The 23,813-nt window shown below is 43.4% G+C and overlaps 1 protein-coding gene across 2 annotated transcripts in view; it reads left to right on the top strand.

The window, feature by feature from the left end:
• Positions 1-23,813, top strand: part of TMEM232 (transmembrane protein 232) — a 756,305-nt gene that overhangs the window by 92,848 nt on the left and 639,644 nt on the right. For both annotated transcript variants that reach the window (XM_069226429.1, XM_069226419.1), the window contains exon 5: positions 18,262-18,419. In XM_069226429.1, coding sequence (XP_069082530.1) covers positions 18,262-18,419 — 158 coding nt within the window. The remainder of the gene's footprint in view (positions 1-18,261; positions 18,420-23,813) is intronic.

The following is a 23,813-nucleotide window of genomic DNA, read 5'->3' as shown; positions in this document are numbered from 1 at the left end:
CATGAGAGGATAGCAGTGTTAGCCCTTCTGCCTGTCCCAATCTATGGAATGAGCCCTGACCCCATACCTGAGAGAAGGCAAGGGGCTGCCTGTTGTTCTGTTGTTCTGCGGGCAATCCTTCCAGTGGCTGGAAAGAGAAGGCCAAGATCAGCAAACTGTTAGGGGCACATAGTATAAGATGGCTTGCTGGAATGCCCCTCTAACATTTTTAGGCCTCTGAGGTGTTCATATAATAAAACGTGTTGTGTTCTGTGGAAAGGCCTGATGTGATAGTATGCTCTATGGTTAGAAAGCTGACTCCATAACTCTTGGAGCGGCAATACTAAGTAAACTATTGGTATAAATATGACAGACTTGAGCAGGGCACAGAGTAAAATGTATGTGTCTCTTAAAGGCACAGGGTGTGGGTCCAAAGTCTAAAATATGGGTGCCCAGTCACTGAAAGGAACCCCCAACACCCTCCCTATTGTCAGAACAAGATGCAGGGTCCAAGACCTAAAATTTACTACATTACTACTACTAACTAAAATCTTAGTAAAATATTGCTAAGATATACATAGAAGAGAAACAAAATGTCTAAGTTGACAAGCAGACCAGTTCTAATTATGTGGCCAAATTAAAACAGGGCAACTTAAGGATTTTAGGAAAAAATATCCATAATGCCAAATTAACAATAATAATGATCCCACAGGAAGTTACAAACAAGTTGATGGAAAGTGAATCCAGGATGGACTCCACGTCGGCAGGTGATAAATCCACCATCTTGTCAAAAAAAGGTGGAAGGACTTATGTGAGCCGATGTCTAAGCCACAGTTCTGGCTGAGGGGGCAGCGTGCCAGATGTTAAAGCTCGAGGAGCAACTAAATCCACAAAGAGCAACTCATAGAAGCGTCCCACAACAACTGCAATCTCAATAAACAAGTCTGGCAATGAGCCCTCATCAGGAACATTATCAGATGTGCAGCCAAAGAAGGTACACGATGGAGGGTGTTTTAGAAGGGTCACCTCAAGCAACAGAAGACAGGCTGCACACAATTGAGACCCGGTCAAAATGGCAATGACTAATTCTTGCCTAATTCCTCCAATAGTGATGCTCTGAAGTACTGCATCATACGTTAACAACACAGTTGGGCTGACGGAAGCTCCATCATGTCTCTTTGTTGAGATGGAGCAGCCATTGCAAATCAAAAATGGCAACAGCAGGATACCACCAATTAATGCCAAAGTTATGTGTATGGCTGAAGGCATTACTTCAAACACGGTCTGGAAGGTGCTCACAAATCCAGAACCAACAGCCTTAAAAAATGTACAATCCCAGTAGTGTTGTAAACATAAAAAATTTGACTGACCAATTCACTGAAATGTTTAGGGAAGTTGGTATTCAAAAGGAACTGTATCTCTGCGGACTACCTTGCTACTTGCAGGTCATAGGTTTTTATGGACTGATGTGAGAGACACATGTTTTTGAACCGAAAGAGCTTTCACTCTGCTCAGTTTGTCTATATTTACATGTAGGGATGTGAGGGCACACTTCTGCTACTTTTATCTCATGCGCAGGGGAAATAGTAGCAGCAAGTTACAATCTGAGAGACTGAAATCACATAACAGACACCTGGTCTCATCCCACAGCAACCTTGACCACTCAGCATTAAGTAACTTCCATTCGAAAGCAACTGAAACTCAGGGTGAATCAAAGGAATGAGAATACCTTTCAGACAGCAAGCCAATTTTACGACGGATGCATTGTATGTGCCATGCAAGGTCCCCGGTTTATAAATGATGGCATGGCTTACAGAAGACTTGCATTCGCTCCCACTAAGAAAGACCTCTTTCTTGCCTTTCAAACATTTGTAATCAAAAAGTAGCTCCCACACCTAATGGATATAACTGTCTCCTAACTGCTCAAATCTACCCACTGGAAAATGCTTTAATCACAAACTGAATTGAAATGTTGACATTAGTAGGCTGATCACTCCTTGTATTAACCACACTGATGATGGTACTTTATCCACAGTAAAAGGCAACATTTCTAACTTTTCATTGTTAAGCATGATGTAACTAGCTCACTTCTTGGTCATTATCTGTTGTTTCTGTGTCAAATTAAATGCAGCAGATAACTCCTTAGTGTTAATGTACTTCCAAGGCACGTGGCCATTTTTAAGAACTTGCAATGCCCAGCTCAACTGCATAATGGACCTAAGTTGACTCTGTCCATGGTGTAAAAGCAACATCATTTTGAATCATCACATTTGCAGAAGAAACAATGTTGTTTAAAGTTTAAATGTGATTGGACAAAGTGTTTATACAATTATCAACAACGGCTAGAGCTTTCTCTAAGTTTTCCTTATCTTTTTGCCTTAAACGAGCAGCAGCTTCCATGTGTGCAAGCTTCCATATTTTGTTATATATTGCATATACAATGTTTTGACTGTGGCTTTCTGGGACCTAACAAGAAATCTTGTAAGTCTACATCTTCAGAAAGAAGACTAAGGTGTTCTTTTACAGCTGTTAATTTGGAAAATTGTAACCATTGTTGACAAAGTTTACCCACACCCTATGTTGTGATGATTCCAGAATGTTGTGAGATGGTGCAATGAGGTTCAGGTTTGTGTGGCTGTAAAACCTCTTGTGGAGTTAACAAAATGTGCATGACAACCATTTGTGTCCACTGGCCATAACAACCACCCATTGGGACCTGTAAGCGATGCGTTAAAGGTACCGTTCTGAACCCAACTATTAAGCTGTTCTCAGACATTTAAACATTTTTGCCAATTGTCAAATTTTGCGAAAGAGGGAATACAGGGTGCATTTTTCTTTAATTTTCGCTGACCCTAGGCAAGTTGTTTGCTGCACCATGTCATTTAAAAGATCATTTGCAATGAAATGAGACAGGCTCTAAATAAAACTTCCATGCCTTGTATTTCACTCTTCAAATCAATTGATTTCTTCCAATACTCATAACCTTCTATGACCAACTAGGATGAAAAGGAATCTGAATAAATCAATTTGCCCTTATTTAGCAATTGTTTTCTCACTTTTGAAGGAGGCAATTTGAACTAATAGGATTCAGCATTTGTAGCATCATGCCCAGTAAAATATGCAAACTTTTCTACATATGTTTTGGATCTCCCCACTGGTGGAGTCGGACATTGCTCCCATTGTATGTAATTATAAACTAGTCCAGGAGTACCAGCTCAGTGTAGAAAATGGTGTCCATAATAGTGATAACAGAACATTTCTCCATATATTACTGTGTTCATATAAACATCTTCACTTTCAAATATTCAAGCTCAGAAAGCATAGAATCAACCATTTTTACATGCCAGTCACTAGAAAAAAAAACAGTGTAATGACATAATTCATTAATACTTTATAAACATATGGAATTTGAATCATTTGTGTAGGGCCAAAGCTATCAAGCGGTACTTTATCCCAAAACTCCCATCAGGAACTGGAACAGCTGAAATATTTACAGGGGATAAGGCTCTTCGGACCTTATGAGAGGACAAATAAGTCTTTAACACCTCATCCACCAGCTCAACAGCACTAATCCAGCAAAGCACCACAATAGCATCATAAATTATGACGCTATTGTGGAAACGAGAGCCATGGTGCGCCGTATTGTAAATACAGTGCAACCATGGTGTTGTTAGGTGGGGCAGGGTCAGCTTAAGAAAAGTGGTGCATCACAACTGATGCGCCACTTTCTTGTAGCTCTGGCCCTAAGTATATATGTTTAAGACAGTTAAAAGCTCACATGCTCTTGATACAGGTGCGGTAGCTGATGCTGAAGAGTTTGAAGAAAAGTCATTAATGTCGGTAAAGTAACCAGAAGCAGTCTGTGTTAAAACTGGAGCCGGTGCAGGTACAAGGGAACTGATAGATGTATCCATCGGTTGTTCATGATAAACAATTCCATCTGTTTGTGTTGCTTTGGAAAACTGCAAATTAATGTTGTGGACATTTCTTGATGATGTGGTGACAGGAGTAAACAAAGTTCCATTCTCCGCACTCCCCAAGCTCAGGGAAATAATTTCAGCATTGCTGAGTGCTTGAAGAGGTACTACCTAAATGGTAGTGAGAGGGGTACGGTAACTACCCAGGAATCCTGGTGGTCTATTGTTCAGGATGGGTCACATGGTACAATTTACGTGTGAATTGAAAAAAATCTGGTTTCTTTAGAACCATGCAGCAATGATAGAATTACAGTTCTGGCAGAACTGGAACCAGTGCTCAGTAAAATGGGCAATACTCCTTCTTCAGAGGTATCTTTTCATGAACCAGATCCCCAACTTTAAAAATCCAGTCTGTGAATGGTGGGAAATTCCTCATTTCCAAGGTGGCGGCATATGCTGCTGAATTCTCATCACAGAACTGTTGTGTTACCTGTAGAACAGTGACATGTGCATTTATGTCAAAGATGTTTTGGCCGCTACCTCACTAGGGCCATCAAGATCACGGACATACATGGATATCCTACCTTCATAAGGGGTACGTCCTCCCAAAGACCTTCCAGGCAGATTATTTGGTGCTCTTGGCACTTCACACAGGTGATGGAGCCAACTAAGACTTGAATCGAATACTCCTGATGTTAAGGGTAACTTTAAGTTTTGGTTTTCCGCTCCACAATTGAATTTCCATTGTGATGACATGGAGAACTGTAATGCTTTCCAACAGCCATTGTTGCCATGGTGCCCCTGAATGCCCTGGAAGCAAAGGCAGGGCTCTAGTCCGAGTGGACTGCTGCAACCACATATGTCCAGATAAAGTCTTGCAAATCTTTAATAACAGTTTGAGCGTCAGCCGATCATTGTGGCCACACCCACAGAAATCAAGAGCAACTTTAATATATTTGTATGCACTAACTGGTTGTAAGGGACCACAATGGTACAGGTACACACACTGTAATGGCTTGTTGGAAATAAAGAGTGGTGTCTGCAGTGGGCATTCAACAGTGGACCCTTTTATTTGTTGGCAAGTGTCAAAACTTAGGACATACTGTTTGTATAGACCAGGCCACCAATTTAATTTCTGCAGGAGTGAGATGATGGTTGCCACACCAGCATGTGCAGAAGCAACCCCTTCTTGCACTGATTTGATAAGATCTAATCTCTGGTCTTGATTGGGGAACATACAATCTCTCATCCCTGGTATTGCTGCAAAGGTAATATTTTGAGCACTTCAGTGGTAGGAATATTTTTCATGATATGCTTGTGGTATGGGCTTGCCGTCAGCTGAAGCTTTCACAGCAGCCAATGTTTCCTTGTCCATCCTCGTCTGGGAATGAGTAATCGTTGTAACGGAAGCTGTAGCTGCTGCAGATCTGGCAGTTTCATCAGCCAATGTGTTTCCTACAACAAGTATTCCAACACGTTGGTGACCCAATGTATGCCCTGCATGAGCCCATGGCAGCTTATCTTTGGGATCTGCTACCTTCCCCCAACAATAATTTGTGTTTTGTGGTGTTTCCCTTGAAGTCTCTGTATCCACTAAGGCTCCAGTAGAGTAAGTATTCATTAAGGGACTAGACACAGTAGTACAAATCACACACAATCAAAGTAGAAAGTTCAGGATCCATGTGTTCCAGTACCAAAATTAGAGCCTGAAGCTCTGCAAGTTGCGCTGTGCAGTCCCCTGTGGTCTGTGTGTAGGTCTGTTGAGGGTGAAATTCACCATCCCTCATCCCCCCACAGACAGATGCGCAAGCCGCGGAGTATTGGCGTTTGGCACCAATAGCTGGTTGTGATGAATCATCTGTGTAAAGATGATTCGATATTGATCAAGGGGCAGAATGTTAGTGGACATGGGGTACTCTAGCACATACTAAGGAAATCCTTGGATCTGAAGTTTTGGATCAAAAACATAATCAACATTAGTGGCAGCTAGGGAGGTAGCCCATTGAATCCAACATTGATGTAGTGTTTTTGCGTTCAAGCCTTAAGGGCTGTTATCGGAGCAACAAGAATAATAATTTCCCTTGGGCTTGTGGTCTCTCGTTGATGACCACCATCTGAACAGCAGTCAGTATTTCGTCTGTTGGTACAAAATGCTGTTCAGCTTTGGAATATAAGTGAGATTTGTGTGCTATGGGTACAGTGTCCCCTTCATTGAACGTGGTGAATCTGATGGCACCCGGAATTACTCGGATTATCAAGTTTTTTTTGTTGTCATGTGTGTGCAAGTGATTTGCTTCAAGCATGTCAATCTGAAGTGTTCTAAGAATTTGATTTGTGTGTGTGTGTGTTTGCTTGATAAGTCTGGACATATGAAATCATCAAGCGGTTCTATGCATTAAGCATATACTGGAATATAGGTGCTGCCAAAACTGAAGAAACCCTGCAATGACTGCAGTTTTTTGATGGTGTTTAGTGGTTGTAATTGCACACATTTCTCTAGGAATTGAGGAGCCTGGCTCTTCCTATCATTTGATCATATGTACTATAAGAATAGGACACCAAGAAAAGCAATTTTGGTTTTCTTGAAATGGAATTTTAATTTATAGCCTTGTGCTGTGAATCCCAAAACAGTGCGACCCACCCTGGCTAAATGTGTGTTGAGATTGTGATCTGTGAGATAGATATCACCGACATAAGACAACACCTCAGGATTAGTATCATGAAATATTGATGGCACTTGGGCTGAGAACAGCCCAGGACTGTTCTTATACCTTTGGGGTAATCAACAAACTCTTTTTGAGAGCCTAGCCCTGAGAAGGCGCTTAAATCCTGGATCTGAGCAGGGAACATTATGGGGAACAATGATTTCTAGGGACAGGGTGGCTTCGACACTGGGGGCGGAGAGGCATGAGCAGGAGGATTGTTGTTATTTGCAGAAGTATTACATATTTCCATTACAGTCTCCTCCAATCTCTTTTTGAACATGGCTGGGACTTTAGCAGTGGGCTTAACATCCCTAATTGATTCAGTACTTAATATTGACTCGGCCTCTGTGATTACGTGGTCAATGTCATCCAAAGTGCAGTTATTTCCTGCATTACTTCTAAGGGGAGTACCCCCCTTAACAGGTTTCTTTATTTTCTTAACATTAGCTTTGATTAGTTCTGGCACCTTCCGTTTCCCCATGAGTTGCCCCTAAAGTCATGTCAAATTCCAGTGTAAGCAATTGAAGCAATATACCAGAGGTTAAATAAGTAGCTCTTAAGAATCACTTACAGTTTCTAAATCTTGACAGCAGAAGGTTTTTAGATGTATAAGTGAAAGAGACAGAGTCCAGCCAGCCTCTTCTGGGTGATTATGGGCAAAGATGGTCCCGGTCTTGGCCTAGTCTTCATCCGGGTGCATGTCTGGGCACGACCCATGCTGGAGCGGATTTTATCTGCTCTGCAATTAAATCTGTCCCCACTTGGCACTGGGGTTGTAGTCCCACCCTAGTGCGGGTGTCCCTGAATGTCTCTGAAGGGAGAAAGCACAGGCAGGGAACTACCATATCAAAATGGCCCATGCTGCAGGAGGCTGGAGCAGGTTTTATCTGCCTCGTAATTAAATCTAGCCCCACTGTGACAGGGCGATGTAGTGCTACCCCAGTGATGGTTTCCCTTAATGTCTCTGGTGGGAAAATGTGTGGGCAGGTAACTGCTGTCAAAATGACCCACGCTGCGGGAGGCTGGAGCGGGTTTTATCAACCCCACAATGAAATCTGGCCCTTCTGCGCACTGGGGGATTCAGTTCCACCCCAGTGCTGGTGTCTCTGAATCTCTCTGGTGGGAGAATACACGGGCAGGGAACCACCATCAAAATGAGTAGGCATGTAGCAAGGGAATTTATTTTTCCTCCCAGAACCTTCTTAACTCCATAATCTGATTTTCCTCTTTCTATATGTGCCGCAGAATGCAGCTCGCAAAGAAAGAAGTACCAAGGGGCAATACAGGTATTTCTCCTTGTTTTACCTCACTTGGGTAAGTGTACCATTTTCCCGCAATCCCAGGTTTACTCACCTTGGTAAATCTAGGATTGCGTCAACATCCAGGGGTGGATGCGTGAGAACGCCAATGGTCCACCCATGAAACACCTCAACACAGGATAACACAAGGCAGCAATTTGCACTGCCTTGTGTTACTCTCGATTTGCAAAATGATGCAGAGCACTGCAAGGTGGGTTTGTGTGGCTCAGTAAATCTCATTTAAGCACTTGTGTTCCCTTGAATCGCCTTGCTTGATGCAGTAAATCTAACTCTAAGGCCCATATTTATACTTTTTTAGCGCCGCGTTTGCGTCACTTTTTGACGCAAAAGCAGTGCAAACGTACAAAATACAATTGTATTTTGTAAGTTAGCGCCGCTTTTGCGTAAAAAAATGACGCAAACGCAGCACAAAAAAGTATAAATATGGGCCTAAGAGTGTAGTATTAAGACTCCTTGTGTGAGTGTTTTGACTGCATCTCTGTGGATAGAGGATGAAGACCCACAACTGAAGTGAAGGAGAGTGGAGAAAAGGCTATCCAAAACCAAATTCAGTGAGGTCCTTTTTAGCAAAAGACTGCTGATTAGTTCTTCCTCAGTGACAACACAGGGCAGATGGTAGAAGTGAGGGATAGTTCATAGGTGTCTCATATTGCATGAGTCAAAGTTTCTAAGCAGGACTGCCTTTTTGTCTGTGCCTGATGACTACTCAGAAAGGCTGATGACAGGCAGGTGCTGAGATCATCTGCTTCATTGTGTTCTTTTTTTGGATACTTCTACTTGGAGCCAGCACAATTGCTATTGCTGTGAGAGCCATCACCTAGCACAAAGGCTGGGTCTGAGCGACAGCCAGACAATATTTAAAAGAGAAACACCCCAAATAAGTTCTGAAACCGCAATAATGGACATCCCCTGCCTGGTAAATGAGTACTAAAGTGGAACTGAGAAATAATCGATGTATACTTGTTGAACACCATACCACTCATACCTAGTGTATGTTCTTTGTTTTGTTGGAAAACATAATAAAAACTTTGTTTGAAAAAAAGAGTATGCCACAAGAGGTAACAAAATTTCTCTGTTTATTCAGTGTTTTATTTCATACAATATTTGTAACAAAGTCAATAAATAAAAATCTATACAATTTTAATTTCTTCTTTGAATGTGATTTCTATATGTCTTTCTCTGATTTAATGGGAAAGGTAAATCATACTTCAATGGTATACAGTTCAATCAGTTATAGAACCATTCCTTTGCTTGTGGCTTCTCAACAGATCACTTACTCTGATCCCCTGATGGCCTAACAAAGTATGGGCTGTCAAAAGAAGGACTTTATACCTTCTAGCCTATTTAGAGTACAACTTGGCTGTAAGAGACAGGAAAAATATAATGACCTCCTTCACCCTAGAAGAAAACTCCCAGCATGTGGGCCTATTTGTTTTTTTTTGTTTTTTAAAAACAAACTCCTGCTTTGGGTGTTTGTTTTTGAAAAGCAAACATTTTTTTTAAAGTTTGCTAGCCGGCCATCATGTCTGACTGTACAATCCTTCAAATTTTTCTTGTATTGACAGGATCCACCATGACATCAGTTCCTGTCAATGTAAAGAGTTATCCACAGGGACAGTGGGCACTCTAAATGTGGTGGGCAGAGGTCCCTCAGGATGTTAGAGATATTGTTACCACCATACTGATGGATTTAATTCCATCCTTGAAACTCTAAATCTGGCCCCTACTTTTTCTTATTTCTGTCATGAGATTGGAATGAAAGCTCTCCATTATGCAACATCGGTCACTTTATAAGGGGCCTTATGTAATTGTTTCTATTTTTATACAATCACCCTAAAGACTAGATGGCTATAAGTTACTGGGATACAACATTTCCATTTTTGGGTTTCACTTTCACAGATCATTATTTTCAGGTGTTTTAGTCTGATTTGTGTAATTGAACTGAGCCAGAATTCATAATTCCAGAATGCCATGATTTGCTGCAGAAAAAGAGGTGTTCTCATAACATGGAGATATTTTGCCAATCCTGTATCTGGCCCTTGTACATTATCATGACTTTGTGAGTAAGAGTGAGTATATGCCTTTAGAAAAGTAAAAAACTTTAACTAGTCCTGCATAGGTTCTAATCATTCTCATCTTTAGTCACATCTGCAGGTAAACATAAAGGAGTAGGAGCATTTGTGGAGGCTGAGATAGCTCAATAAATGGCCTCCCAAATCACTATGTCTTAGCCTATGGTGTGATGGAGTTGCATTCTGTGCCATGTCTGTCAAAATAACTTGGAAACATTCATACATTTGGGACCTTTAGACATGTAAGTAAGTGCCTGCATATAAGTCAGTGTTTGTACTCAGGGCCTCATGTTGCAAAATCACAAAGTTTGTGACCGCAAAAATACTTATCATTATGTAAAAAACTTTGTTATGAGTTGGAAATTTCTGTAGACTTGTGGAAGGACTTTTGCAATCATTTCTGAATTGCAAATAGGAGGGTTCATGAAAGGGGTCTCCCCCCTCCCCTTTCCAATTTGCAAAGGAAATTATTGCTAGTTTGTTATTCCAATTGTTTACACAAACTATTGATGAATTAATGACCCCTGAGTTGGTATGGTAAATAATTTGCAAAAGGAAAGGTGTCCATTAGGACAGGATGTTGGCAGCCTTGGGGTGGGTGTGTGGGGGGATGTTTGGTGTGAAGGAAGTTTTCCAAAGCAGAATCTTCGATATTTAGACCAGGGTAAATTGTGAGGTTTTCTGCTTTTTTATGGTTGCACGTAAAATAGTGCAGAATCTCTACTGTTTAGCCAGCGGGTGGGTAAATAGTGCAGTTTTTCTGGTATTTGCATGGCTGCTAGCCAAACTGTGCAGAATCTGTACTTTTCGGCCAGCATCCAGGTAAATATTCTGGTTTCCTGGAATTTGCACACTTGCCTGATGAACAGTGCAGAATCTTTACTGTTTAACCAACGGTCTAGTAAATAGTGACGTTTTCTGCTATTTGCATGGCTGCCAGCCACACAGTGCAGAATCTCAACTGTTTAGCCAGTGGCTGGGTAAATAGTGACTTTTTTTTGTATTTGCACAGCTGCCAGGCAGACAGGGCAAAATCTCTTCTATTTAGTCTGGATCCAGGTAAATATTTAAGTTTTCTTGCTATTTGTACTACCGCCAGCCAGACAAAGCAGAATCTCTACTATATAACCAGTGGGTGGGTAAATAGTGAGGTTTTTCTGCTGTTTGCACGCCTGTTGGTCAAACAGTGCAGAATCTCCATCATTTAGCCAGCAGCTGGGTAAATAGTGTAGTTTATCTGCTATTCAAGGCGCCATCCAAATATTAAATTAATTCCACGATTTAGGAAGTGGAAGAGTAAATAGCAGAAACAACTCACTATTTTTCCTGTGGCTGGCCACTATCATATAGAAAACATGAAGCCAGTTTTGGACCAGGTGTATGGCTGAATTTCCATTGATCTCTACCCTCTGTGTTGCAGTTTATCTGCTGATACATGTGACCCCACTCCTGACCACAGTAGTGGCCATCTTGCAATAGCTTGGGGGCTCAGGACTGGTGGAAATGGTCATGCATTACTTGAGCAATCACTGTGAATCATTTATTGCTGTTTTTATATTATTGCACTTTGAGTGGGCAGCAGGGAATTTCTGTTGTGCTTACTGCAATGTATTTCTAACAGTTATAAGGCGTTTCCATTTAGCTTGCTCTAACACCTACCTGAGGGTGGTGCTGCTGCAGATAAAGTGTTTACTACTTCCAACTCACTATGTTTCCGGATATTTTTCAGGGCTCACTTACAAAAGACCCATTGCATCCGGTATAAACTGAGTGGGTTTCATGGTCACCCCTTGTTTATGGTGCATTTGCTTTCTTATCTGTCTTGATGCCATGCTCCTGATTCTGTAACTTTCTTCCCTATTTTTGCATTTTTCCTGGCCAAAGAGAATTTGGTCTCGCTGCTTTTTGACCGAATAACCTGTGCTCTTGCATTGCTGACTTTAGATCTTGTATTATCGTCCATAATGGACTCTTTTCTCTCCCTATCTTCCCTTCTTCTCTCTACTCCACCGCTTTGCTGTTGCTTCTTTTTTATGCAGAAATTACCCAAACTGCTCAGCACTTAGGGCCATATGTATGAACACATTTTCCCATAGACATACAATGGGTAAAAACCTTTGATACATCTGGCCTTTAGTCACTGCATCCTCAAATTAACGCATTCCTCAAATCTGATTTTCCAAATCATCATATAAGCCCCTCCAGTCTTCAAACCATCAAACTTCTTGCACCCATTTCCCGAATTACTCTCTGTCTAACATTTCTTTTTCAAGTGGTCCTTTGAATCTAATATATACCCAACTTGCTTCAAATCTGTTGTGGTTTTATCACTTCTAATGAAACCTTCTGACGACCCTTCAGAATTCCTCAAACTATGATCCAGTAGTTCAACTTCTGAAACTATGGTGTTTAATTGACTTACACTTTCCTCCAATAACCTTCTTAACTCCGTATAACCTGGTTTCCTTACTGCACACTCTATGGAAACATCACTTCCACAAGTGTTCACTTTTATTACCACTGCAAATCACTCTAAACTTTCTTCCATCATCATACTCTTAGACCTGTCTGTACCTTTTGACACTGTTATTCACCCTGTTCTACTCTCCTCACTACACTCACTATGCTTCATTAGTTTGACATTCATCTGGCTCTTCTCTTACTGCTCGGATCCCTTCTAATAGGTTGCAGCGGTCTCAAAGAAATCAACATCCACCATCTACAAGTGGGTGTGCCACAAGGCCCTCTGCTTTTGTGAATCTATGTCTCGACCCTTGGTGGTATTACTTACTCATTTGGGTTATAATGTCAGTGCTGATAACACCCAAATATTCTTCTCCTTTTCAGCTTTTACACAATGTCACTCATCACAAACCACTTCACAACCGTCATTCATTGAATAACATTATGGTTATTCACGCTAAACTCCTTCAAGATTGAGGTCTTATACTTTCCATCCTCAGCTAATTGCTCATTTCCGTGTTGAAATTAAATTTGCATCCTCAGACAGAAACCCCAGGGTTCTAGTCAGCTCACCCATGATAATTCAGATATTTATTGCCAACATAGCCACCACAGCACATTTCCAACTACTGCATATATGTATGATACAGTCACATACAATTTAAGATAGCCAAAACATCTGTCAGGAGTCTAATATTCATCCTTCCCATTACTCTGTTGCACCACTAGATAAGGTCATCCACTTTGCTGCCTGAGCATTGTACAGTTTACCAAAACATACCCCCACAAAGCCATCTGGGTCGCCATGAAGAACTGTGCGGTACACAAGTTACTGACGCTTCTTTTCAGTCAGTAAGTGATATAGCGCCAAATGACTTATCTAACATGCTATTAGACCTGCTCAAAAGGTGTGATATATCGACCCCTTTACTTTAGTTATACCCAAACTATCTTTTATCACTTAATGGTTCTGAACTTTCGTCTTCTAAGGCCATTGCATTGGAACTCCCTGCCAACAGTCTTCTGTGGCAATTGCCCTTACACTAATTGCAGCTTTCCTAAGTTACTTTGACCACCCCCTTTATCTGGGTACCATAATTGTTGCTATGTGAAGTACTTCTGATTGAAATATTAATTCTGCTACACAAATAATCTGTGAAGTTCATGTCTTGTTCTATAGCTACTGTTAGACCCCGTCACCTTTAATAAAGACAGGAGTCATGCCCCCGCCAAATGGTCATGCCCAGGGGACTTCAGTCCCCTGGGCATGGCCATTGGGCACAGTGGCATGTAGGGGGGCCCAAGTTAGGCCCCCCTATGCCACTTAAAAAAATATATATATTATACTTAACTGCACTTACCTGCACTCACCGTGGATAGGTCCCCCCATCCATTGGTGTCGTCCAGCGGTGGGCTAGGGTGGGAAGGGGTGTCCCTGGATGCAGGGAAGGGCACCTGTGGCCTTCTTCCATGGTCTCCCACCATGGAAATGAGCCCACAGGTCCCTTAACGCCTGCCCTGACCCAGGCTTTAAAAAACGGCGCAAATCCGTCTGGGCGCCATGTGTTAAGGCCTGCCTCCTCCTGTGCGTCATTTTGACGCCGGAGGATAAATAAGGCGCACATGCCTTAGAGTCATTTTTGGCACGGGAACGCCTACCTTGCATGTCATTTAGCGCAAGGTAGGTTTCCACGTCCCAAAAATGACTCAAACTCCAAAACTTTTTTCGCTGGACGGGTCTAGTGCCAAAGTATAAAAATGGAGTTAAGTTTGAGCCGAATTTGCATTAAAAAAAAAAATGAGCAAACCTGGCGCAAACAGAGTATAAATATAGGCCAAAGAATTATATGGTCTGGAGTTTCCACGATGGGTGGCATTTGCTTTGTCTGGCATTGCCAAGTAGTGGGTTACAGAATTCTATACGTGTGGACTAGATTAGGTAAAATCAGGTCTGGTGTTTCTGAATACGTGAGACCACTGAGTCAGTTGTGATTAGGTGAAACAGAATTCTATATGGTATTTCCACTTTGTGTGACTTGTTATCAGGACCTGATTATTTGAGATTTGGCTTTTAGCACTAGAGTTTTAAAGTGTTCTGTACGATTTATAATTCTGAGGTCTGCTGTTTGCCCAGTTTAAACTTGTGGCAACTGCTGCCACCCTGTGGTAGAAAAAAAACTGCTTTTATACAACATTCAAGGGTAGCTGGAGTTAGGCAAGACCTTTTGATTTTACTAAAATATGTATAGTATACTTAGAAAAGAGGCTCATAGGCACTTCTTTTCATCTATTGAACTGTTGTTGTGCCATTTACATTTTGCTTCCACCCACTACTCATGTCCTCCCGCCGTAGCTCTGCTGTAAGGGCTGCTCCTGCCCGTGCTGGGAAGTACGTGGCAGTCCTTGCTCCTATTTTGTTTTTAGTTGTTTTAGGGTTAGTTTCTGGAGTCTGTTTGGTTGCTCACATCCCCGCATCCACCGCAGCAATAGTGGAGGTTGTTCCTTCTCATACCTTGCCGCGAAATCCTGGAACATCCTGGAACACCTTCCCCATCCACCTTCGGACCTCGCCCTCCCTTCTGGAGTTCTATACCCTCATGGTAATTAGCGTGCTCTACAAATCCAGATTGATTGATTGATGGATTGATAGCATACAGAATGAGTCAATTGATCAGCCTACTTATGTCACTGGCTAACTTGACTTTGAGAGGCTGAATTTTGCTCTTTCACAAGGAGCACATCCATACACAAACTAGTTCCCTTCAGTGCCAGTGGTTTTGCCTTTGTGTACAACTTGATGTGATAGCAGGAGGTGTCTGATGGCCACATTCCATCTTTATCAGATCCCATCTTCTGTCAATGCTGTTGTAACTTCCTTTTGGAGTGAGCGTTTTGCTTTTCTAGCTTCTGCTATTTCACAGCATACCAGATTGTGTCCATTTTAAATTGTTCTGTATTGTTATCCTCTTTTTATTTTTCTATTTCTCTCTTTCATTCTTTCCTTCTTTCCTTCCTTCATGACTGCCTTCTTTCTTTCTTGCCTTTTCTAACTTTCTGTCTTTCTTTTTTGCCTTTCTTTCTTTCTTTCCTTTCTCTTTTCTTACTTGCCTGGTTTCTTTGTTTTTTCTTTCTTTCTTTCTTTCCTTCTTAAAGGCAAGACACTTGCAGCCAATGCCAAACCGATTCACCTTTTTAGTTCTGTGCTTGCCGAGATCTTTTAATTTTACTAAAACTAAGTGTATAGTATAGTTACTTATATGTGTTTTGAGCCTGACTTCATCCATTAGCCTGTTGTAGGTGTTGGTGTCATTCACATTTTTCTTCCACCCACTCTAGCATTCATAAAGATGCAGTGCATCAGCCACTTCAGCCTTCGGCTAACTTTAAAATGAGTTGCGGCATGTCACACCAAGTAGCTTCCTTCAGTACCTGGGAGTTCTATTGTAATGTTTGGCTTTTTGAGACTAAAACACTTTTTTGCCTGTCGCTAATTTTTTTTTTTTTTTTTTTTAAGGAGGGTTTGGCATATTACAAAACAATAACATTTTACAAAAAACATGTTTGACATATTCTGAAACAATAACATTTTACAAAAACCATGAGAAAGCAAATCAAGAATTGCCAGAAGGCTGGCGGACAATGCCAGACCTATTGGTTTTGCCAGCACTTGTTTACCTTCTGGGACTAAAATCTGCCATTGAGTCACAGTAGATCTATTTTCTGCCATGGGCTTCTGCCAAATTCCTTTTCTGGTTTACTTTTCTTCTGTATTGTGAATACACAACAACATTAAGGACTTATTAAAAGGACAACAACCCGCCTAATTGTGCTGTCCTTTCTTGGATGTTGGGAGCAGGCGCGGCCCCTCCTCTAGGGCGGAGGGGCCATACCCCCTCACCTTTTGCCCCTCATGAAGAGTGTCTGTAAGTCAGCCTGACAGACACTCTTCATTTTCAGCTCAGACAGCCAGGAGTGAGACATGTTCGTGTTCGCAGACTCCTGGCTGCCTGAGCTGAACTTTGCTGGGCTGAGGAGGTAACAGCTCCTATGGGCGTGACCTCCTCGGTTCAGCAAAGGTGCCTCAAGGCCCTCCCCTGGGTGACGAGGAAAGTGTCACCCATTGACTTTGACCTGGGCGCTTCAGGTTTAAGCCCTGAAGCGCCCAGGGCGAGTGTCAACCAGTGACACTTCGTCACAGAGTGGGGTGGGGTCAGCAGTCTCACTGACCCCATCCCACTCTGTGACGAGGCTGGGACTGCTGCCTTCCCTCATTGGCTGAGAGGGAAGGCAGCAGTCCCAACCCTCCTGGGACCTCTGAGGCTGAAGGTAAGTGTGTGTGATCTTTTAAAATGAATGTTTGGTGCTTGCGTGCATGTTTGAATGTTATGAGTGTTAATGGATGTGCGTGCGTGCGTGTGCGAAAGAATGAGTGTGTGTGTGATGTTTTAAAATGAATGTTTGGTGCGTGCATGCATGTTTGAATGGTATGAGTGTTGTTAATGGGTGTGCGTGTGTGAAAGAATGAGTGTGTGTGAACTTTTAAAATTAATGTTTGGTGCGTGCGTGCATGTTTGGATGTTAGGATGTTATGTTATGCGTGTGTGAAAGAATGAGTGTGTGTGAACTTTTAAACTTAATGTTTGGTGCGTGCATGCATGTTTGGATGTTATGAGTGTTAATGGATGTGCGTGTGTCTCTGTGTGTGAAAGAATGAGTGTGTGTGTGCTTCCCGCCCGCCCCGCTCCCTCCTAAAGCTGCCGGCCTCCACTGGTTGGGAGTTTTTAGTATTAGCTTTAGCAATGAAACTGGCAGTGTAGCAGGGAGGGTCTGTTGGAAGGAAGGCACAATGTATTAGGAAACAAAGGCATTCTCATAGCAGGAGTTACACAATTCGTTTCACTTATATCAAACTGTGGCGGTCATTCCGACCCTGGCGGTGGACTACCGCCAGGGCCGGGGACCGCGGATGCACCGCCAACAGGCTGGCGGTGCATCCATGGGCATTCTGACCGCGGCGGTACAGCCGCGGTCAGAAACGGGAAACCGGCGGTGTCCCGCCGGTTTCACGCTGCCCAAGGGAATCCTCCATGGCGGCGCTGCAGGCAGCGCCACCATGGGGATTCCGACCCCCGTACCGCCAGCCTGGTTCTGGCGGTCAAAACCGCCAGAACCTGGCTGGCGGTAATGGGTGTCGTGGGGGCCCCTGCAGTGCCCATGCCAATGGCATGGGCACTGCAGGGGCCCCCTAACAGAGCCCCACCAAGATTTTCAGTGTCTGCCAAGCAGACACTGAAAATCGCGACGGGTGCAACTGCACCCGTCGCACCCCTTCCACTCCGCCGGCTCCATTCGGAGCCGGCATCCTCATGGAAGGGGGTTTCCTGCTGGGCTGGCGGGCGGGCTTCTGGCGGTCGCCCGCCAGCCCAGCGGGAAACTCAGAATTACCGCGGCGGTCTTTTGACTGCGCAGCGGTATTCTGACGGCGGGACTTTGGCGGGCGGCGGAGTGTTTTGTTTGAGTATTCACCTGGCAAACACATGCTGATACGTGATGAGCACAAACATACCACACATGCTTTTATTCATCTTTTTATTTATATTGTCCGATTTAGCACTTCAGAAACCAGTCTATTTTTATATTACCAGTGGACTTTAAATCATGACCAACGGTTCTAATTACTTTTGCATTAGATATATAAACTGCCATTCTGTAATTGCATTGCATGGAGTACGACTGACAAAGTGAAAATCACAAGTATTTACACATTCTAATAGTTGTCTCGGTATCTTTTATTCCAATATTCCAGATGCATTAGATGTCCTTCTTGCATCTTTGGACCACGCCCCGCTGGAGGCAGAGCAATGTCCTGTTCTGTTTTTTCTTGCGGAATCAGTTTTATATAGGATTTGTTGTGATGCGATTCAAAAACCTTATTTATACTCAAGCGAAGTAAAACTTTCAAAGGTAAGTGTGAAATAATTTACTTTTCTCTTTTACCAAATGTTAAGTTTTACTGCTGCATTTCTTCATCCTACATCCTTTTGCCCTCCGAACTGTTTCACCTCACCTAACATGGTCATCCTGTTCAAAGGAAAAGATGCAGCAGCATGTTGGGAAACAGATCACCACGCTATGATGGTATTAGCAGAGACTGTTTTCCCCTTAACATGCCACCAGAGCCAGCAGCAATATGGCTGGTAAAAGCGTCAAGACATGTCCATCATGCTCATCACTCATGCATGGCAATATAGAGAAAGCAGGAACAGGGAGAATTAAAAAATAAATTGGGGGGATTTACTTTCCTCATTGGCTTGCATTGAAACGAGGGAAATTTCAGGTGGGCAAAATCTAAATTAAACCCAGTTTTGACTTTACATGTCAGGAGTCTCCTGCCTGAATCAGGCCTGTTGGCATGTATGATCTCTGTTTCATCAGGGACAAGGACTCTGCTCAGGGCATGCATGTGTTGCATTTAAAAGTATACAAAAAGTGGTGGATGGAATGCTTGAAATAATCTCAGCCACTGGTAATTACTCATGCTGCACCTCAGTCCATCATTCATTTGAACAACGTGCCCCTGAGTTTGGAGCAAGCCATATACAAATCAGTCTTGACCCTGCTACAATAGAAGCAGTCTAGCCTGACCAACTAGGCCAGGTCCATCCTGAACTAGAACACAAGCAACTCAGGACTTGTTTTCCTCTAGTTAGGGCTCATCAGCCAGGTATATTTTGCAGTGACACAGTATGCACAGGGCCCACATATGGGCATACCCGTCCCAAGTAAGGTGACACACAAAAGTATAGCCAGTTCTTGCATTAATCTCAGCCGCTGATAATTACATGGGCCACATCCCAGTATATTGTTTTTTTGCACACCATGCCACCTCAGCTTGAACCCGACCATATTCAGAACAGTATACTTTAGCATGTTTGCCTTTAAAAGCACAGAACAACTGCCTATGTAATATTCACAAGGGCAGTTTGCTGCATTAAAAAAGAAAATTGCCCATGACACAAAGGGAATTTTCTCCTTGCACATAAGGGTTATGTTACGTTTTCTGTACCCCTGACCACCATGCGAGGCATGCAGTCTTGGATACAGAAAACGAGCGACTTTCACTTCACATGGTATATAGTTGTGTCACTGACCCGTTGCCATAGATGACATCAGGTCAAAGGTTTATGCTAGGAGAGCCAACTGACTGTCCACTGGTGTAAACCATTTGCTTCTCTGACTCTAACTGGAGCTGTGAACTGTAAGTCTGGGGATAGGAACACAGCTAATATACAGTAGTGTTCCCATTCTATCAAATTCTTAATGACTCCCTTTCTTTTGTTGTTTCTCCAGTAAAACCCCTTCATCTATGTACTATCCATTTTACCCTGTTCTCTCCCCTTTCTAACCATTAAGAAGGAACATACTGCTAACCTTCACTTGTCAAGTTTTGGATGCATTTCTATGGTGGGAAGGTACCCACTTACAAATGGTTTGCAAATTAGTACAACCTTGTCAGTTTGCAGTTGTTTGCTGAAATACAAGTTTAAGCACCCTTCCCGTGACTGCCATAAATTCAGACCATGCATTTACAGAAATCCATCATACCATCACATTTTCTGTGTCCAATAGTTATAATTAAGAGAGTAAATTCCATCAAGATGTGAATTTCAATCTTGCAAATTCCTATTTTTTGTATATAAGTCGAATTTAGGCACACAGAAATGTATCTCAGGCGTTCTTAGTGTATTGAGTCTCGTCTAGACATGCACCACATATTATGTAATAGTTAGCATCAATATTTTCCTCATATCCTCTCTGCCTATCAAATGTTGGCAAGAGTGTGTAAACCTGCGAAGAACCCTGTTGTGTTGTCATACTAGTCTACTGTTTGTGAAGCACCTGCTCTCTGGTTTTACATCTACATTTTCACTACCATAGACTGTGCAAATAATAGGCATATTCGTAGAGCACACTGTTAACCCAAGACCATTTCTTGGTGATTTTGACAGATAACGGGTCTTTATTAGTACCCTACTCAGTGTCACTTTGTTAGAAATGGGGTTTTTGGTTGGCTAGGGTATGCACCTAAGCCAGGCAGAACACACCAATTCTAGTAAGGGCAAGGGATTTACACGTCCCAGATAACCCCTGCTCACCCCCTTGATAGCTTGGCACGAGCAGTCAGGCCTGTCCCAGAGGCAATGTGTAAAGCGTTTGTACAACACACACAACTCATGTGACGCACCATCCCCACCACAAAGGAAACACAACACCAAGTATTGTACACAACACAATTATTAGACCAAACATCACATATCGGTAATATCCTGCTACCTTAGCAGTTGTCAGAACGCTACACATTAGTTATTCTGCAGAACTAGCAGTAGTCACATATAACACACAGGTTACTCAGTATTCTGCAACATAAGCAGTAGTCAGGAAACACATTACACAGAGCACTTGTTTTAATAATATCATAAACGTCCATATTAGGAACATTATAAAACGTTTGGCAAGTCAAAAAAACATATTAGCAAGTGATGCCCATAAAAGGAACATTTGCATACACATATGAAAACAGGTAGGCAACATATACATCAATAAAGTCTTTAAAAAAACGTATGCCATATACATTGTCTCTGAGTAGTACCTGCTTAAGATGAAGGCACCTCCATAGTCTTTGGAATGAAAATGGGGCCCCTGCGCTCCTCTGCACCAAACGGGGGCCTCTCAGGAGTTCTCGTGATCACTGTGGGCCCCCCTGGCCTCAACTGGCCATCACAAGGGGGGGCAAAAGTCAGAAAAAATTATTTATGGAATAGGGGGGCGCCACGCACCCCCTCTGCTGTAATAATGGGCACCACTTGGGGCCCGTGATCTCTGGGGGACCCCCGGGCCTCAACCGGCCCTCACAAGGAGGGGCCAAAGTTCACAAAGTAACTAAGGAGGAGGAAGCGCCTCACACCTCCTCCGATCTGTAACGGGCCCCTCCTGGGCCCGCATTCTCTAGGTCCCCCCCGGCCTCCACTGGCCCTTCCGCATGGGAGGGGGCACAACACAATGGCCCAAGCCCACAAAGGGCTGTAGAGGAAGACCGGTAGCATGGGGGGCCTCCTGCCAGGCTTACGCCCCGCCCGTGGTTCTCCGATGCAAAGGTTGGCTTTTTTGGGGCCGGGGGAAACCTCTGACGAAGCTTCCTTCCTCCAGCCCGACTACAGCCGACGGCAGGCACCCAAGTAGGTGCCTGCTTGTGCCCCGGGGGTGCTACTTAGAGTGTGCTTCGCCCCGGGGGCACGGTAGGAGCACACTCGCTCCTTTACCTTCCTTCAGTGGTGCCCCGGGGGCACAGAGAGTGGTGCGACTCCGGCGTTGCACTAAACACAGCCTCGGTCGTGGCAGTGAGCACAGGGCACAGCAACACACTTTCTAAGCGCTATGGCCTCATTTTAAACCTGGGTCGTGGTGATGAATTCCAGCAACAAGCACTTACAAAGTGTTAGCTTCCAAGGCGAAGCAGGACAATCCACCCAAAGCGCTTTAAAGAATAATAGGTGAAGTGCTCTCCAAGCGCTAGTTCTTTCAAGTACTGAAGCACTCCTCGTGCTTCACATGGTTGCAGGGGTCAGGGGCCACAGCAACCTGCCCTAGGGAGCAGAGTTCAGGAGCAAGAGCACAGGGGACAGTGCCCAGCAGCAGGCCAGCGCAGGGGGGATGCAGGCAGTTCTTTACAGAGACGAAGCAGGTCACAGGACAACACAGCAGCAGCAGTCCATGGCGGTTCCTGGTGATTCCTTCCAGCCTTCTATGTCCAGTTCCAAAATGTCTCCAAATTGTGGGGAAAACTCCCACGTACTTATACTCAGTTTTTACAGTGTTTTACAATGGAAGGGGAGAGGGGGTTCCAACCAGTTACAACTGGTTCTGGGAGTGCCTACTCTCTCCTCCAGCACAGGCTCCAAACTTCAGTTTGTGGTAAACGACCCTATTGTGTGAGGCCAGGGCACAGCCTTTACAAATGTAGGTGTGCCCCGCCTCTCCCTTCTCTCAGCCCAGGAACACTATTCAGCACGCAGATGCACCTCTGTGACACCTCCACCCTCCCTGTGTACAGGCTGTCTGAAAAGCATGCACAAAGCCTAACTGTCACTGTGCCCAGACGTGGATTGGAGTCAAGCTGCAAAACACCAAAGTCATAAGCACAGATAAATGCACACTTTCTAGAAGTGGCATTTCTGTAATAGTAATAAAAAATGCACCTACACCAGTAAGCCATTACACCACCATTACAACCATACCAAACATGCCTATGCTACCCCTCATAAATCAGAAAATTCCCCCTACGTATAAAGCAGGGCATTTCTAATGCAATCCTATGAGAAGGCAGCACTCACAGCAGTGAGACACCAAGTTAGGCTGTTTGTCACTACTAGGACAGGCCACACAACCTGGCACATGTCCTGCCTTCTACATACATAGCACTCTGCCCATAGGGCTAGCTAGGGCCTACTTTAGGGGTGACTTTCATGTAGTAAAAGGGGAGCTCTGGGCTTGGCAAGTAAATTTAGATGCCAGGTCCTTGTGGCAAAAAACTGCGCACACAGGCTTTGCGCTAGCAGGCCTTAGACAGGTTTGAAAGGCTACTTCAGTGGGTGGCGCAAGCAGCGCTGCAGGCCCACTGGTAGCATTTAATTTACATGCCCTGGGTATAGAGATACCACTGTACAAGGGACTTACAGGTAAATTAAATATGCCAATTAGGTATAAACCAATCATACCAACTTTAGATGGGAGAGCACCTGCACTTTAGCACTGATTAGCAGTGATAAAGTGCTCAAAGTCCTAGAACCAACAGCGAGAGGTCAGAAAACATAGGAGGAATTAGGCAAAAAGTCAGGGGATGAACCTGCCACAAGGGCCAGGTCCAACACACTTATACATATATTCACACTTTTCAGTTCCTCAAAGTAAATGTCATCATTGTGTACTACTGTTACAATGGTGCAGGAGTGTATGTCAGTCCTTAAGGTTGTTAGGAGTGGGTGGAGAGAGTTTGAGAATTCCTACCACTACTTGCATTTTGACGGTCTTGGGGCACACAGGGGTTACTAGTCAGTGCCACACCAGTGATTTTATATGGTAAGAGGAAGTACTTCAATATAACATTCCTTAATACAACAGTAAGATATGGAGCATTGGCATGCAAGGTTATTACTATGATGCTGTTATCCAGTACTTAAGGAAATATGCACTACAGAGGAAAATCCAGAAAGCTGCTGCTCATGGCTTACAGGCGAGTGGCTTTATGCAAGTTCAGTGACCTAAGGATCAGTCTCACCAATGTGCTGTGATTCTCACTTG

The sequence above is a fragment of the Pleurodeles waltl genome, chromosome 1_1 (genome assembly GCF_031143425.1).
Source record: "Pleurodeles waltl isolate 20211129_DDA chromosome 1_1, aPleWal1.hap1.20221129, whole genome shotgun sequence".
Classification (NCBI taxonomy): Eukaryota; Metazoa; Chordata; class Amphibia; order Caudata; family Salamandridae; genus Pleurodeles; species Pleurodeles waltl.
This window is presented reverse-complemented; position numbering and strand designations above follow the sequence as displayed.